Source organism: Mirounga angustirostris, unplaced genomic scaffold, assembly GCF_029215605.1.
Source record: "Mirounga angustirostris isolate CCGP_5_RB_7025 unplaced genomic scaffold, mMirAng1.0.hap1 SCAF_10, whole genome shotgun sequence".
NCBI lineage: Eukaryota > Metazoa > Chordata > Mammalia > Carnivora > Phocidae > Mirounga > Mirounga angustirostris.
In genome coordinates this window covers 107,522,398-107,535,349 of record NW_026991718.1, presented here as the reverse complement: position 1 = coordinate 107,535,349, position 12,952 = coordinate 107,522,398, and the positions used below count along the sequence as shown (strand labels likewise).

General features: G+C 50.3%; 1 protein-coding gene across 3 annotated transcripts; it reads right to left on the bottom strand.

Moving 5' to 3' along the window:
• Window positions 1-392: 392 nt before the first annotated feature.
• On the bottom strand, window positions 393-12,560 carry PROKR2 (prokineticin receptor 2). Of its 3 annotated transcripts, XM_045885425.3 has the most exons (4): window positions 12,377-12,560; window positions 11,861-11,970; window positions 9,585-10,177; window positions 393-3,867 (listed from the first exon to the last, which is right to left on the bottom strand). In XM_045885425.3, exons 3-4 carry the CDS (start codon window positions 10,040-10,042, stop codon window positions 3,171-3,173), a joined length of 1,155 nt encoding a protein of 384 aa, XP_045741381.2. In that variant the 5' UTR covers window positions 10,043-10,177; window positions 11,861-11,970; window positions 12,377-12,560; the 3' UTR covers window positions 393-3,170. The 3 variants fall into 3 exon arrangements, with proteins under 3 accessions (XP_045741381.2, XP_045741382.2, XP_045741380.2); XM_045885426.3 differs by lacking the exon at window positions 11,861-11,970; XM_045885424.3 differs by lacking the exon at window positions 12,377-12,560 and having other exon boundaries at window positions 11,861-12,034.
• Window positions 12,561-12,952: the final 392 nt, after the last annotated feature.

Genomic DNA, 12,952 nt, shown 5'->3' with positions numbered 1-12,952 from the left:
GGCTCTGCATACAGTGACTGAGTGCAGTCAGTTTCCACTGGACCAGAGTTAGACCTTGGGTCAATGTTTTGGCTCCAATGAGTGTTTGCTGTGTGTCCTTAAGCAAGTCTTTTCTTCATTTGGAATTTAGATCTCCTCACCTAAGCAAGGAGTAAGTTGAATCATATACCCTTAAAAGGTCATTTCCTGCTTGTGTGTGTGTATGTGTCTTCTTGAGCCCAAGGGAGAATAATGGTTAAATTGAAGAGATACATTTCAAAGCCATCGTTTCCCCCTAGAAAAAGAACTCTTTTAAGCTTTCTAATCACCTCCCACATGTCACATTCTCCCTCATAAGTCTAGAATTGGTTTTTGTGCCTGGGACCTCAAAGCCATCTTTTGATTTCTTTAATTTGAGAATCAACTTATTTGGATATTGGATGCTGAAAGAAAAACCTCTAATAGCTTCATCACAAAGCCATCTTTTCTCTTTTTCTGGCCAAAGAAATGGACCTGGTTTAAATTTTCAATATATGACAGTATGTATAAATGTTGACATAGCTGAGCTCATTAAAAGTCTCTTTTTTTTTTTTTAAAGATTTTATTTATTTATTTGAGAGAGAGAGAATGAGAGACAGAGAGCACGAGAGGGAAGAGGGCAGAGGGAGAAGCAGACTCCCCGCCGAGCAGGGAGCCCGATGCGGGACCCGATCCCGGGACTCCAGGATCATGACCCGAGCCGAAGGCAGTCGCTTAACCAACTGAGCCACCCAGGCGCCCCTCATTAAAAGTCTCTTAAACTTATCATCAATTCGTCTTGAGAAGAACAGAGTAAATACAAATGCAATTAATTATTACTTTAACACCAGTTAGGTGAATGGACAATCTCCATGCAAACAGCAATATACATTACACAAACAAGATGATTTGAAAACGAGGGGGTAACACAGGCACGGAGTAGTTTTTGCATGCATGTAACCAACGGGAGGCTGGATGCTGGCATGAGCTGCCACTGTTCTAAATAGCCTTCAACAAGTTTCTTCTCTGTTTCAGGGTTGAACGGTTTAGGTTTATATCTAAACATATGAACTGTTTATATCTAAACATATGAACTGTTTATATCTAAATATATGAACATACATAAAAGATTAGTGGGGAAAACATTTGAACACTGTGGTTAAGATTCCATATGTTGATTATTTAATTGGATAGCAACATAACACTTATTCACTGGAAAATCACAAATACGCACTGATATTTACAAAAGCTGTTTCAGTTAAATTTAAATTAAAGGAGGATGGTACATTTTAGGATAAAAAGGAAAAAGGGTCTGAATTCTTTTGTCAGACACAACTGGTGCCCAGTCTACTCTTAAAAAAATCTTTTAATTAGGAGAAGAGTCAGGATGGGGGTAATAAATCAAAGCACAGTTGTATCTGTAAGAAAAGCAGATAACTCCAAATACTTAGTTGCTTGGCTTTAGAATGCATTATGTAATTTTTGTAAACACAGAATTTACAAACCATTTGGTTGAAGCTAATATTAAAGTCAGTTTGCGTTTTCTGAGGTACAGTGATTGGGCTGAAGGTGAGTGTGCTGGGTGGTGATGGAAGAAAATGAAAATGTTGACTGAAGCTTCACTGTTGGGTACACAAACCATTAATTAAGAAACAAACAAGCAAATAACCCAAAAAAACCCTTTCTCTAGAGAAAAGTAGGAGTTATCCCAATGCGGATGGGTCAATCCCAAACCACGGGCCATTAGTAGTCTCTGCTTCAGAAGGACCAAGGAAGAACTGAAAACATGTATACACAATCACCACGGATGTATAATAATACAAACATATGCAGCCCAGGCCTGTGCTGCTTAACATGCAGGGAAGATTGTCAACACTTCTGAGGAGGTTGGGGGGGAGGGGCAGGTGTCCCTGAAATTCTGAGGTTAAATCTTCCACGTTTTAACCAGGACAGGGGTTCCTTTTTTTTGCCCCAGGGGATAGGTTGCACTGTGAAGAGTTCAGGGGTCTCTGGTCCGAAAAACAGGAATGAAAAATTGGGAACGTTTGTTCGCATTAAGTTACAGTGGATGGGGTTTCCCTTATCCAAACTGTTCAATATCACTTCTTCATTCTTATCACTGGTAGAGCTAAAAAGCACTTCCACCACGTATGGCCCCTGTGGGCACTCCCAAGAGTCCTGTAAGGGAGACAGCACAAGTGTTTTTATCCCACCCTTGTTTGGCTGAAGCAAAACGAAGAAGCAGAGAGAATAAGCAGCCAGTCACATAAATCTTAGAATTAAGACTTGAACCCAGGCCTTTCCTTTCCACGTAGAGCTCATTTCGTTTGTTCTCAAAAGAGATTTGTCCTAGAAAGTGACCCAGACCTTCGCCACATAGATTGTGGTCATCGCCAATGGCAAGCTCCATCCCTTTCTCTGTCCCCTTCCTCCCAGACCTTACAAGCCCTGAAACCCTTTACACTAAGGTGTCAGGGACTGGGTGTGTTCCTCATTTCAGGTCTGCATGTCTTCACCCAAAAGAATGACGAGCTTGCAAGAGTCAGTGGAAAAGAGATTTTTTTGGTCCTTTCCTTTGAAATTACACCATTGTAGATAACCAATGGCCTGGTTACGAGAAAACTGTTTTTCTCGCAGCCAGAATCCTAGAGAATATCTTTAGGGAGGTAGCAGGAACTGAGTGGGAAAGTTCAATGGGATGGCATGAACCCTCTTCCCACGAGGCTATAAACCCCACACTCTGACGAACTCTTTACGTTTGGTCATGGCTGAGTGGTTTATTCTATAGACTTCTGATGTTCCTGCCCTGATGAGATGCAGAATGCGGGCAGGGAGATGGAGAGTGAGTGGAGATAACCATCTGAGGCCCCTGACTGGCCCTAGCTTGGTGATTCCAACAGCTTTGGCCATTTTGTCTTGTTTAATTTTGGCCCACAGTAGGTAACGGGGGCCTTGTCGGATCTCCTTGGTGCGGCCAGCACACAGTAGGTGTTCAGTCAATCTCAGCTGCTGCTACCTGTCTCGAGTCTCACTGCCTGTGCGGACCGGGCGGCCTCCAGCCCCTCGAGGGCGTGAGGCGTGGAACACAGCGGTCCTTCCCCGGGCAGCCAGCCCAGCGTTAACTTGCCTACCGGCGGATTACGCGCAGAGCTCTGGCGTCCGGGCAGCCTGATTTATTTCAGCCTGATACAGTCCACCTCTTCCGTGGCCGGCGTGCCGCTGGTTTTGAGGTCCAGGTCGGCGCTGGACTTGCTCCCGTGGTGCGCGGGCCGCCAGCGGAGCTGCATCATCCTCTTGAAGTACTTCACGGTGTTGTTCTTGACCGTCACGAAGCACACGGTGTTGATCATGCTGTTGCTCATGGCGATGCACTCGACCACGTAGAAGGCCGTGAGGTAGTGCTTCTCCTTGACGAACACGGCGGGGAAGAAGTCGCGCACGATGGTGAAGCCGTAGAAGGGCGCCCAGCACAGCACGTAGGCCGTGAGGATGCACATGAGCACCAGCACCGTCCTCCTGCGGCAGCGCAGCCGCTTCCGGATCTGCTCCGTCTGGAAGCCCGGCACCGCCTTGAACCAGAGCTCGCGGGAGACCCTGGCGTAGCACAGGGTCATGGTCACCACGGGGCCCACGAACTCCACGCCGAAGATGAACAGGAAGTAGGACCTGTAGTAGAGCTGCTGGTCCACCGGCCAGATCTGGCCGCAGAAGATCTTCTCCTGGTTTTTGACGATGAACAGGACCGTCTCCGTGGTGAAGTAGGCCGACGGGATGGCGATGAGGATGGACACCACCCAGACCAAAGCGATCAGGTAGGAGGCCGTTTGATAGTTCATCCGAGGTTTCAAGGGGTGAACGATGGCGAGATATCTGGGCGAGGGGGGCGGGGGAGGGGAGGAGAGCCATCAGTAATAATGAGGTGTGCTGGGAAACGTTGGTCGGGAACTAAGCCCAGACACGCTGCAAAAGCAGACAGAGTGGCACAACGAGGGTCCCCGGGTAATTATCCAGCTTCAACAGGCTTCATCTTATTTTAGCAACATCGTTTGGCATCTGGAGTAGTCCGTATTTAGTGGAAACTGCACAGGCTTTGGTCAAACAGGAGCAACAGATCCCAGCTTTGCCCCCCCCCCCCATTGGCTTTGTGCTCTGCAGTCAATCACTCAGCCTTTCTGAGATTTGTTTCTTCAAATGCAATATGAGATAAAGGGACACCTACCTTGCGGGGCTGCTCTAAGTATTCAATATGATAATGTGTAAAATGCTTCACATGCAGTAGGTGTTCAATGAATATACATGGCATTATTGTTATTAGTCCTGTGGATACCACCCTGGCTTTCCGTCTTGTCATTCTGCCCAAGAACCTAATCCTTTCAAAACTCTTCATTCCAAATATCTCATGGGTGAAAGGGGAAAGAAGGGCTCTGGAGCTCAGAGAGAGCTTCTCAGGGCAGTGGATTAGGGCTTTCTCTTTCTCCCCGCGCCTCCCCCCCCTCCTAGGTGTCATCCTGCATTACAGAGCAGGAAGGAGAACAGGGGGTGGGCTTGGCGTGGAATCTAAGGAATCTATCAAATGAGAGAAGTAAATGACGTGACCAATCCCACTGGGTGCAGGGACCAGAATGCAGGCTCCTGATACAAAGCTTTTACACCCACCTCCCTGGGCTGTCTCAAGCTCAGATGAGCTGTGTGAAGCTGCCTTGACATCATAAAGCCGCAACACAGCATGAGGCTTTATCCTGCTCTTTCCAGTGAGCAACATGCCGGGGAAAGAGGTTGGAGCCCTTTGTGGGGTAGGCATGGGAAGGCAGTCAATACAGGCTGTTATTGAGCAAGGCTTCGCTGTAGGCAGCTGATGCTTATTCCTGCTGAAGAACCCCTGGAGCAGATGTGGTTCACCCAGGAGTGGGAGGGAGCTGGGATATTGATACACCAACCATCAAAGTCATTGGTGAGGGAGCCAGAGAAGGCCTTCAGACAAAGAAAGGCAGGTGTTGGCAAGTGGGAGTGGACAGGTGTGCACTGAAGTGATAGTAACAAGGGGATATGAGAGGGGCATCAACTGCATCTGCTACAATCTGGTAAATGCACAATAGGTTGCTGGTCCTGCTGTGTGCCCAACCTATGTATATGGAAACAAAGTAGAAGAAGACACAGTCCTTGACCTCAGAGAGCTTCTCTTCTACCCAAAAACTAGAATAATCAAGTGATAGGTTAAGAACAACTTGAAGGAAGACAGAATCATTAGGTCAGTGATGTAGTCTGGGAATGCTTTACGAAGGTATTGAGATTCTGGCCACCTCCTACTCACCCTGTTGATGAAGGCGGGACTCTCCTGACATAAATAGTATGAGATGACTGAACACACAACACCTGACACTGGGCAGATGAGATCAACAGCAGTTAACTACTCACATGTACTCACAGCCCAGGAAGAGGGACAGTGCCCACTACGCAGGAACATGTGGGAGTTGCACTCAGGGATAGAATGAACCAGCAGGGGCTGTGGGAAGCAGGCTTTATGGTGACAAGAGGATGAAGTGACCCTTGACTCCATGGGAGGATGTGATTGGCTTGTTTGAATAATTTTCCCAGCTGGAGGGGTGGGAAACCCATCAGGTTGAGGATTAGGGGTGCAGCTGGTCCAGCAGAGAGAGGAATAGCAGGCCAGGAGACTTTCCTGCTGGGTGGAGTGGTGTATCTGCCAAGAACAGAGGACCTCATGGCTAGGGACCTTGGGGACCCTGTGGGGTTCAAAGATGTCAAAACAGCACATGAAATTTCAGGCTTTACAACACAAGAGCTTAATAAATAGCACTCAGGTTTCTAAACCAATTGAAAAATAAGGCAAAATGACAAGAAAGATGGATGGCCAAACTCTCACTTTTGTTGTGATGACACTGGTATTGAATATTGAACATAGGGACCACTTCACACTCAGTTAGATAAACCTACAAACCCCGACACAGGTGGGTGGGAGAGACACAGGCCTCCCTGGGCACTTCAGTTTACTCCTTGGTAAAACATGCCTGTCCTACTATGTAGAAATATCAGAAGGGCTATCTACTAGCGTTTCTGGATGCCATAGCCAGAAGAAGAGCAAGATTCATGTGCAGAGAACCTGGTTTCATAGAGACCCTAGGAGAGTGCGGATCTCAGGACACACACGTCCAAGCAGAGAGATGGTAACCAAGACCTTGCAGATATCCCTCTTGCCAGTGGACAAGTTGTGGAAAACGATCAGTTTTAACAAAGACTATAGCCTCCAACATGCTTTATGTCTGTCTACCTTCTCTGAACCTGACAAGAAGCTGGAGAGGTTGTCAGCAAAGTTATTATTATGCCCATTTCACAGATGAAAACACTTAAGTCCCAGGAGCATAAGAGATTTATCCAAGTCTACAGCTTGGAACCCAGATGTTCTGAGTAACTCCTAGGCCAGTGCTCTTTCTTTTCTGATTTATTTGATGTCAACTCTGCATTTTGGGATATCTTTTATAATGAGGAAGATGTTATGGGATGAAAAAATATTAGAATTTAAGAGTTGATCACCGAATAGAGGTAGGAATGTAGAAATTCTCTTTGGCATTGGTTATCAAGATACTCTTCATGATGGAATTATATTGGAGGAGGGGGGCAAAGGGAAAGAGAGAAAGAGAGAGAGAGAGAGAGAGTCCTGAATTAGTTCTGCTTCCAGAGTCCTCTTGACCTAGCTGCACAGCATTTCCAGAACAGCCCTCCCCTTCGCATCTCAGGCTCTGCTTCCCTCACTCCAGTGGTCAGCTACATGCAAAAGAATGAAACCAGACCACTTTCATACACCATACACAAAAATAAATTTAAAATGGATTAAAGACCTCAGTGTGAGACCTGAAACCATAAAAAGTCCTAGAAGAGAGCACAGGCAGTAATCTCTCTGACATCGGCCATAGCAATATTTTTCCAGATATGTCTCCTGAGGCGAGGGAAACAACAGCAAAAATAAACTATTGGGACTACATCAAAATAAAAAGCTTTTGCACAGCAAAGGAAACAATCAACAAATCTAAAAGGCATCCTTTGGAATGGGAGAAGATATTTGCCAATGACATATCCAATAAAGGGTTAGTATCCAAAATATATAAAGAACTTACCAAACTCAACACTGAAACAACAAATAATCCAATTAAAAAATGGGCAGAAGACATGAACAGACATTTCTCCAAAGAAGGCATACAGATGGCCAACAGACACATGAAAAGATGCTCAACATCACTCATCATCAGGGAAATGCAAAGCAAAATCACAATGAGATATCACCTCGCACCTGACAGAATGGCTAAAATCAAAAACACAAGAAACAACAGGTGTTGGTGAAGATGTGGAGAAAAAGGAACCTTTATGCACCTTTGGTGAAAATGTACATTGGTTCTGCCACTGTGAAAAACAGTATGGAGATGCCTCAAAAAGTTAAAAATAGAACTACCCTATGATCCATCAATCCCACTACTGGTATTTACCCAAAGAACACATAAACACTAATTCAAAGGGACAAATGCACCCTTATATTTATAGCGGCATTATTCACAATAGCCAAATGATGGAAACAGCCCAAGTGTCCATCAATTGATGAATGGATAAAGAAGATTGGTATATATATACACATATATATGTTAACATATATTATGCACACACATGCACATGAATGCACGCGTGCGCACACACACACACACTGGAATATTATTCAGCCATAAAAAACAATGAAATCTTGCCATTTGCAATGACATGGGTGGAGCTAGAGAGTATTATGCTAAGCGAAATAAGTCTGTCAGAGAAAGACAAATACCATAGGATTTCACTCACACATGGAATTTAAGAAGCAAATGAGCAAAGGGGGAAAAAAGAGAATCAAACCGAGAGACAGAGTCTTAACAACGAACAAACCACCGGTGGTTACCGGAGGGGAGGAGGCTGGGGGGATGGGAGAAACAGGTGATGGGGATTAGGGCATGCACGTGTCGTGATGAGCACCAGGTGTTGTATGGAACTGTTGAATCACTATATTGTACACCTGAAACTACTATTACACTGTATGTTAACTAACTGGAATTCAAATAAAAACTTAAAAAAAAAGAAGAACAATGGTAACGTTTCCAGCCTGGGTGACTGGTGGACTGGAGCCGGGAAGCTGGTTCGGGGTGAAAAAGGAACCATTCTTCGTGTTGTAACTGGACGGTTGCTTCCTAAGAAACCCCAAGTTGCCCAAAACTCCCCAGCATGATAGACAAAGGTTTCAGTGCGACAAAGGGGAATGAGAATAGTGAAAACTCTCCCCTGCGTGAGCATCAGAATCCCTGAGGGAATTGAATAAAAATGCAGATTCCTGGGACCAAGCTCAAGGGATTCTTACTCAGTAGGGCTGGGGTGGGGCTGAGGGATCTGACTTTGTATCATTTGCCCTGGGCAATTCTGTACAGTTGGTTGACAGTTGCATTTTATAAACCCTGGTGTTAGGGCTGGAGAGCCTCAGAGCTGTAATAACAAAATGGTTTTTCCTGCTGGAATTATGTTACAAAAAGATGATGGTTCTTCTACCTCTGTGTGTATCTCATTATGGAAAATAATCAACTGGCTGATTAAAAAGAATGACAAACCTAAATAGCACCAAGAACAAGGAAAAAACTGATGAGTTCAAAGGAGACCAAAAAGAAGAAAGATGTTTTAAAAAACACATCATCAAAATGAGTTTCAGCATTCCACAGACCCAGAGGATGTTTCACCAACTGCCCCCCCGGAACAGAGCCACTGGTGGTCTGACACTGGCTTATAGCTGTTTACATAATTAAAACATGTGTAAGATTTGTCCTAAGCTGCTACTAGAAATTTTCTAAATTTTGTAAATTTATAATAGAGCAAGGACTTCTAGAACATCTCATGTACATGTATGCAAATGAGCACATGGATGTATACAAGAAAACAAAGGGGAGGATGTCCTTCTCTCTTTTCTACAAATAGGCCCTTACCTTATTTTAAAATCAGCTCTACAACAAAGCCGCCAGGAACAAGGGTACATTACTGTAGGATTCCGTTTTCATGAAGTTAAAAAACAGGCAACACTAAATTGTGCTGAGTGAAATCAGACGGGTAGGGTGGGAGGACTGGTACGGGGCATAAGGGAGTGGGAAATGTTCTAGATCTTGATTTGGGAAATGGTGGCAGGAAAAACTTGGTACATGTTCTCTTGACCGAAGTTGCCCTGGTGAAGTCTGCCGTGGCTTCTAAGTAATAAGCTGCCCAAACTTTCTGCTTTTGGCTTTTGTGTTTCGGGCTACTCGCGGTCAGGTGGCATGCCTATCTGCAGCAGAGGTGGTATCTGCAGGCATGGCCCAGAGCTGGGGGGCTCAGGCGCCTCGCTCTTGCCCATGTTTGGGGGGAACCTGAGCCACAAGTGGAGACGCCGGGTCTCCTCTTGCCCCGGAGAGATGAGCAGACACGCGAATCAGCAGCAGCGCCAACCTGTCAGAGCTGAAATGAGGGAAGGGGCAGCCTGGCCCGGCCCCCATCTTTACCCCCCCCGCCCCCCTTGCCCCGGCCCACATTGTCCTCACCTGTCGATAGCGATGGCCAGCAGGGCATTGGTGGAGACGTAGAGGGAGACGGTCCGCAGGTAGTTGACAGAGGCACAGAGCACGTGGCCGTGCTCCCAGGAGAGCTGGCGCACCACGTAGTAGTCCATCTCGAAGGGGCAGCAGATGATGGCCACCAGGAAGTCGGAGATGGCCAGGTTGGCGATGAGCAGGTTGGTGAGGTTGCGTAGCTTCTTATAGCGGGCGAGGGCAGCAATAAAGACGAAGTTGCCAACGCCGCAGACCAGCATGATGCCTGCCAGTGCCACACCGATGACGATCTTGGCAGCGAAGAAGGTCCGGGTCTTGGTCATGTCCTCATCCTCATCCAGAGGGAGGTCGTAGTCACCGTAGCTAAAGTTGAAGGGGAGGGGGGAGGTATGGTCTTGAGCTGGATTGAAGCTGGGCGCAAAACTAGTGTTTCCATTCTGGGCTGCCATGGCGAAGACTGCAGGTGGAGTGGTGTGGGGGTCTCAGCGGGCTGAGTTGGGGGTCCAGACCTTCTGCTGTCACGACTCACCCAGCCTAGCACCCTGCCCACATCCCTGAGGAGAGCCAACGCGCCATCCCGGACCCTGGAAGGAGACACAACCAGTGGGCACCCTGTAGGACAACGCCTGTGAGTATTCTCCCAGAGTTCCCCAAGTGTAGGCCAACCAGACCCAGTGACTCCCCTCAGACAGAACTACCCGGGGTACAGGGGAAAGGAGACATGAGATCTGGAAATTGGGAAATCTTCCACGGGCCGTCCGGTGGTCCTGGGCAAAGGATGAATTGGACTCTCCAAAGACATCCAAGAAGAACCTGCATCTTTGCCCTTTTCCCAGGGGCCAGGATCTGTGTTACTGCCCAGTCACACTCCCCTTCCCCACCATCAACTCCCGCAGGGTCTTCTCAAAGTTTCACAAGCCTGCTCCAGGCCGCTGGCCCAGGCTTCCACAGCAGTCACCAAGTTGCGCCATCTGTTGGTCAAGGACAATGAAGCCAGAGGACTGAGACACAGCCGGGTCTTTCCTCCAAAGCAGGGCACTGCTCCCTATGTCCTGACCAAACCTTGGATGTGGAAATCACCAAACCCATTTTCACATGGACAGGCTGAGTCATCTTGGGCCAGTGAGTTATACTGTCTGAGTCCCGGTCTTCCTGTAAACCAAATCCCTGCTGCCTAGCCCAGGGCCTGGCTGGTAGTAGGGACGGGACAGGAGTCTGTGGGATGAATGAATTAATGAGGATCTGCCCAGGATTGCGTAGGTGAAGGGGGCTATGGATGGGATGGAATTCTGCTGCTACTCCTCTGGGCTTTGAGAACCAGATCTAAAAAGAAATGCTTTGTCTGTGTCTCCTCCCTGCTCCCACTCTTCTGATCAGCTCCCTGTCCCCTTCACCAGAACCCACCCGGTTCCCCACCAGAACCAACCCTAACTGGGAGGCACCACATCCTGTCACCAAGCTGTTCATCCTCTGAAAGTGGTGGCCGCTCCATTTTAACCGAAAACAGCCCCCAAGAATGGGGGGTAGAACAAGGCGGGGGGCGGGGGGGAGAATGTGGTGTCAGTGAGGACCCAGGAGGGCCTGAGGGCTGCACTGTCCCTCATTGCCTGAGTCCTTTATGTACTCAGTACCTCAAGATGCCCATGGCAAAGGAAAATAAATTCTCTGAAGTACTGAGGGGACACCATTGGGTTCAAGGCGTCAGAGGGCCTCAGAACCCCCCCATCCCCAAACCCGCAGAATGAGGACCCCAGTCATCGAGCTGTGACCCGCCTCTCCCCGCTAAACACAACTGGAAACGACCCCAAGTGTGGGGGCCATGGGATGCTGGTAGCAAGAAGTGGACCAAACAGGACAGTGGGTTTGGCCCGGACCCGTCAGAGGAGGCGGAGAGCGAGGGACGGGAACCGTAGCAGCAGGGACAGCAGAAGCAGGGTGGCCGGGCCACTCCGACCTGCGGCGCGTCCGCCCGCTGCGCACCCGAGGGAAAGACCTCCGACAGATGAGGTCCTCCGCCCGGGTGGCTTCTCCCTCTCCCGCGAAGCCCCAATCCCCGCAGACAGCGCTCAGCCCGAGACGGGGAAGCGGGACTCGCGTCCTCTCGCCTTCCGCGCTGCGCGGCTCTCCAGTCCCCAGACCCTGGAGGAGAGGACGTGAGCCCGGGTGGCGCAGGTCCCGGCCCCATTTTTCGCGAATGCACTCCGTGCCCCAGACCAACCCGCTCCGGGAGCCCTCTCCCCTCCCCTCCCCTCCCCTCCCTTACTCACCCCCGGCGCGGCCGCGCGGTCCGGGAGGCGCCGCCCCGCAAGGGCGGGAATCGAGTCAGAAATTCAGGCTCAAAAAGCGAAGCGAGCGGGGCCTCCGGACGAGAAGAAAACTGGGAGTAGGGGCAGGATCCGGTGAGCCGGGAATTCTCCCGGAGAGGCTTCCCTTTTCAGCTTACCTTTCAACAAGACGCCCCCCTCCCATGCCCTCCCCTACAATTTGGAGCTCGCCCGCCCGCCCAGCACCCGCCGGCCCGGCCCCCTCCGCCCCTCCGCCGGCGCCCGCACGCCCCGGTCCCGGCTTCCCGTCGCCGGGTCCTGGCGGGCCCGTGGTGGGTGGCGGACTCTCCCGGCCCGAACTCCTCCACTTGGAGCCGGCCCGCGTGCCTCCCGAAAGGGGCGGGAGGCAAAGCCACCGGAATCCCCCCGAGAGAGAAGTGGGCGTCAGCGCCCCCAGCCCGGGCGACGCCCCCCACCGCACCAAGGGAGGCCCCGGACTGCGCAGAGCTCAGCACCTACCTGCCTGGGCGCCTCCTCCCGGCTCGCTCCGCTGCCCTGGCCGCTCGGTTGGGTCCTGGGGGCCCCCAACTTGCGCGTGCCGTGGCGCTGCGTACGGGGTGCTCTGCTTTCTTCCTTGCTCCCGCGCGCTCCCCCGCGCGTCGCGGTCTCTGTCTTCCCGCTGGAGTTGGCGCTCCGCCCTTGCAGTTGAGCACGGCGCCTCGGACCCGGCCCGGTGCGCCCCGCCCCGCGCTCGACCCCGCCCTGGCGTCCCCAGCCCGCCTCCCTCCGCTCAGTGGCCCAGGGTGGGCGCTGCGCTCCTGCACCAGGTGTGCCCCGGGCGCGGGGTGCGCGCACTTCTGACTGCGTTGGCGCGGATCCCCAGTCCGCGGGGTTGGCCGCTCGCAGGGGCTTCTGCGTCCTCGCACCCGAGTGTGAATGGGACTTCAGTAACTGGGGTTAGAGGGTGCGGATTCCGAGGAAGCGGCAAGGTCCTCAGTGCCCCGCCGAGGCGCCTCGCGGGGGTCGCCAAACCGAGAGTCCGGTCTTCGGCAGGAGCCCCGTGCTAGGGTCCGCTCCCGCACAAGGCTACTCCTT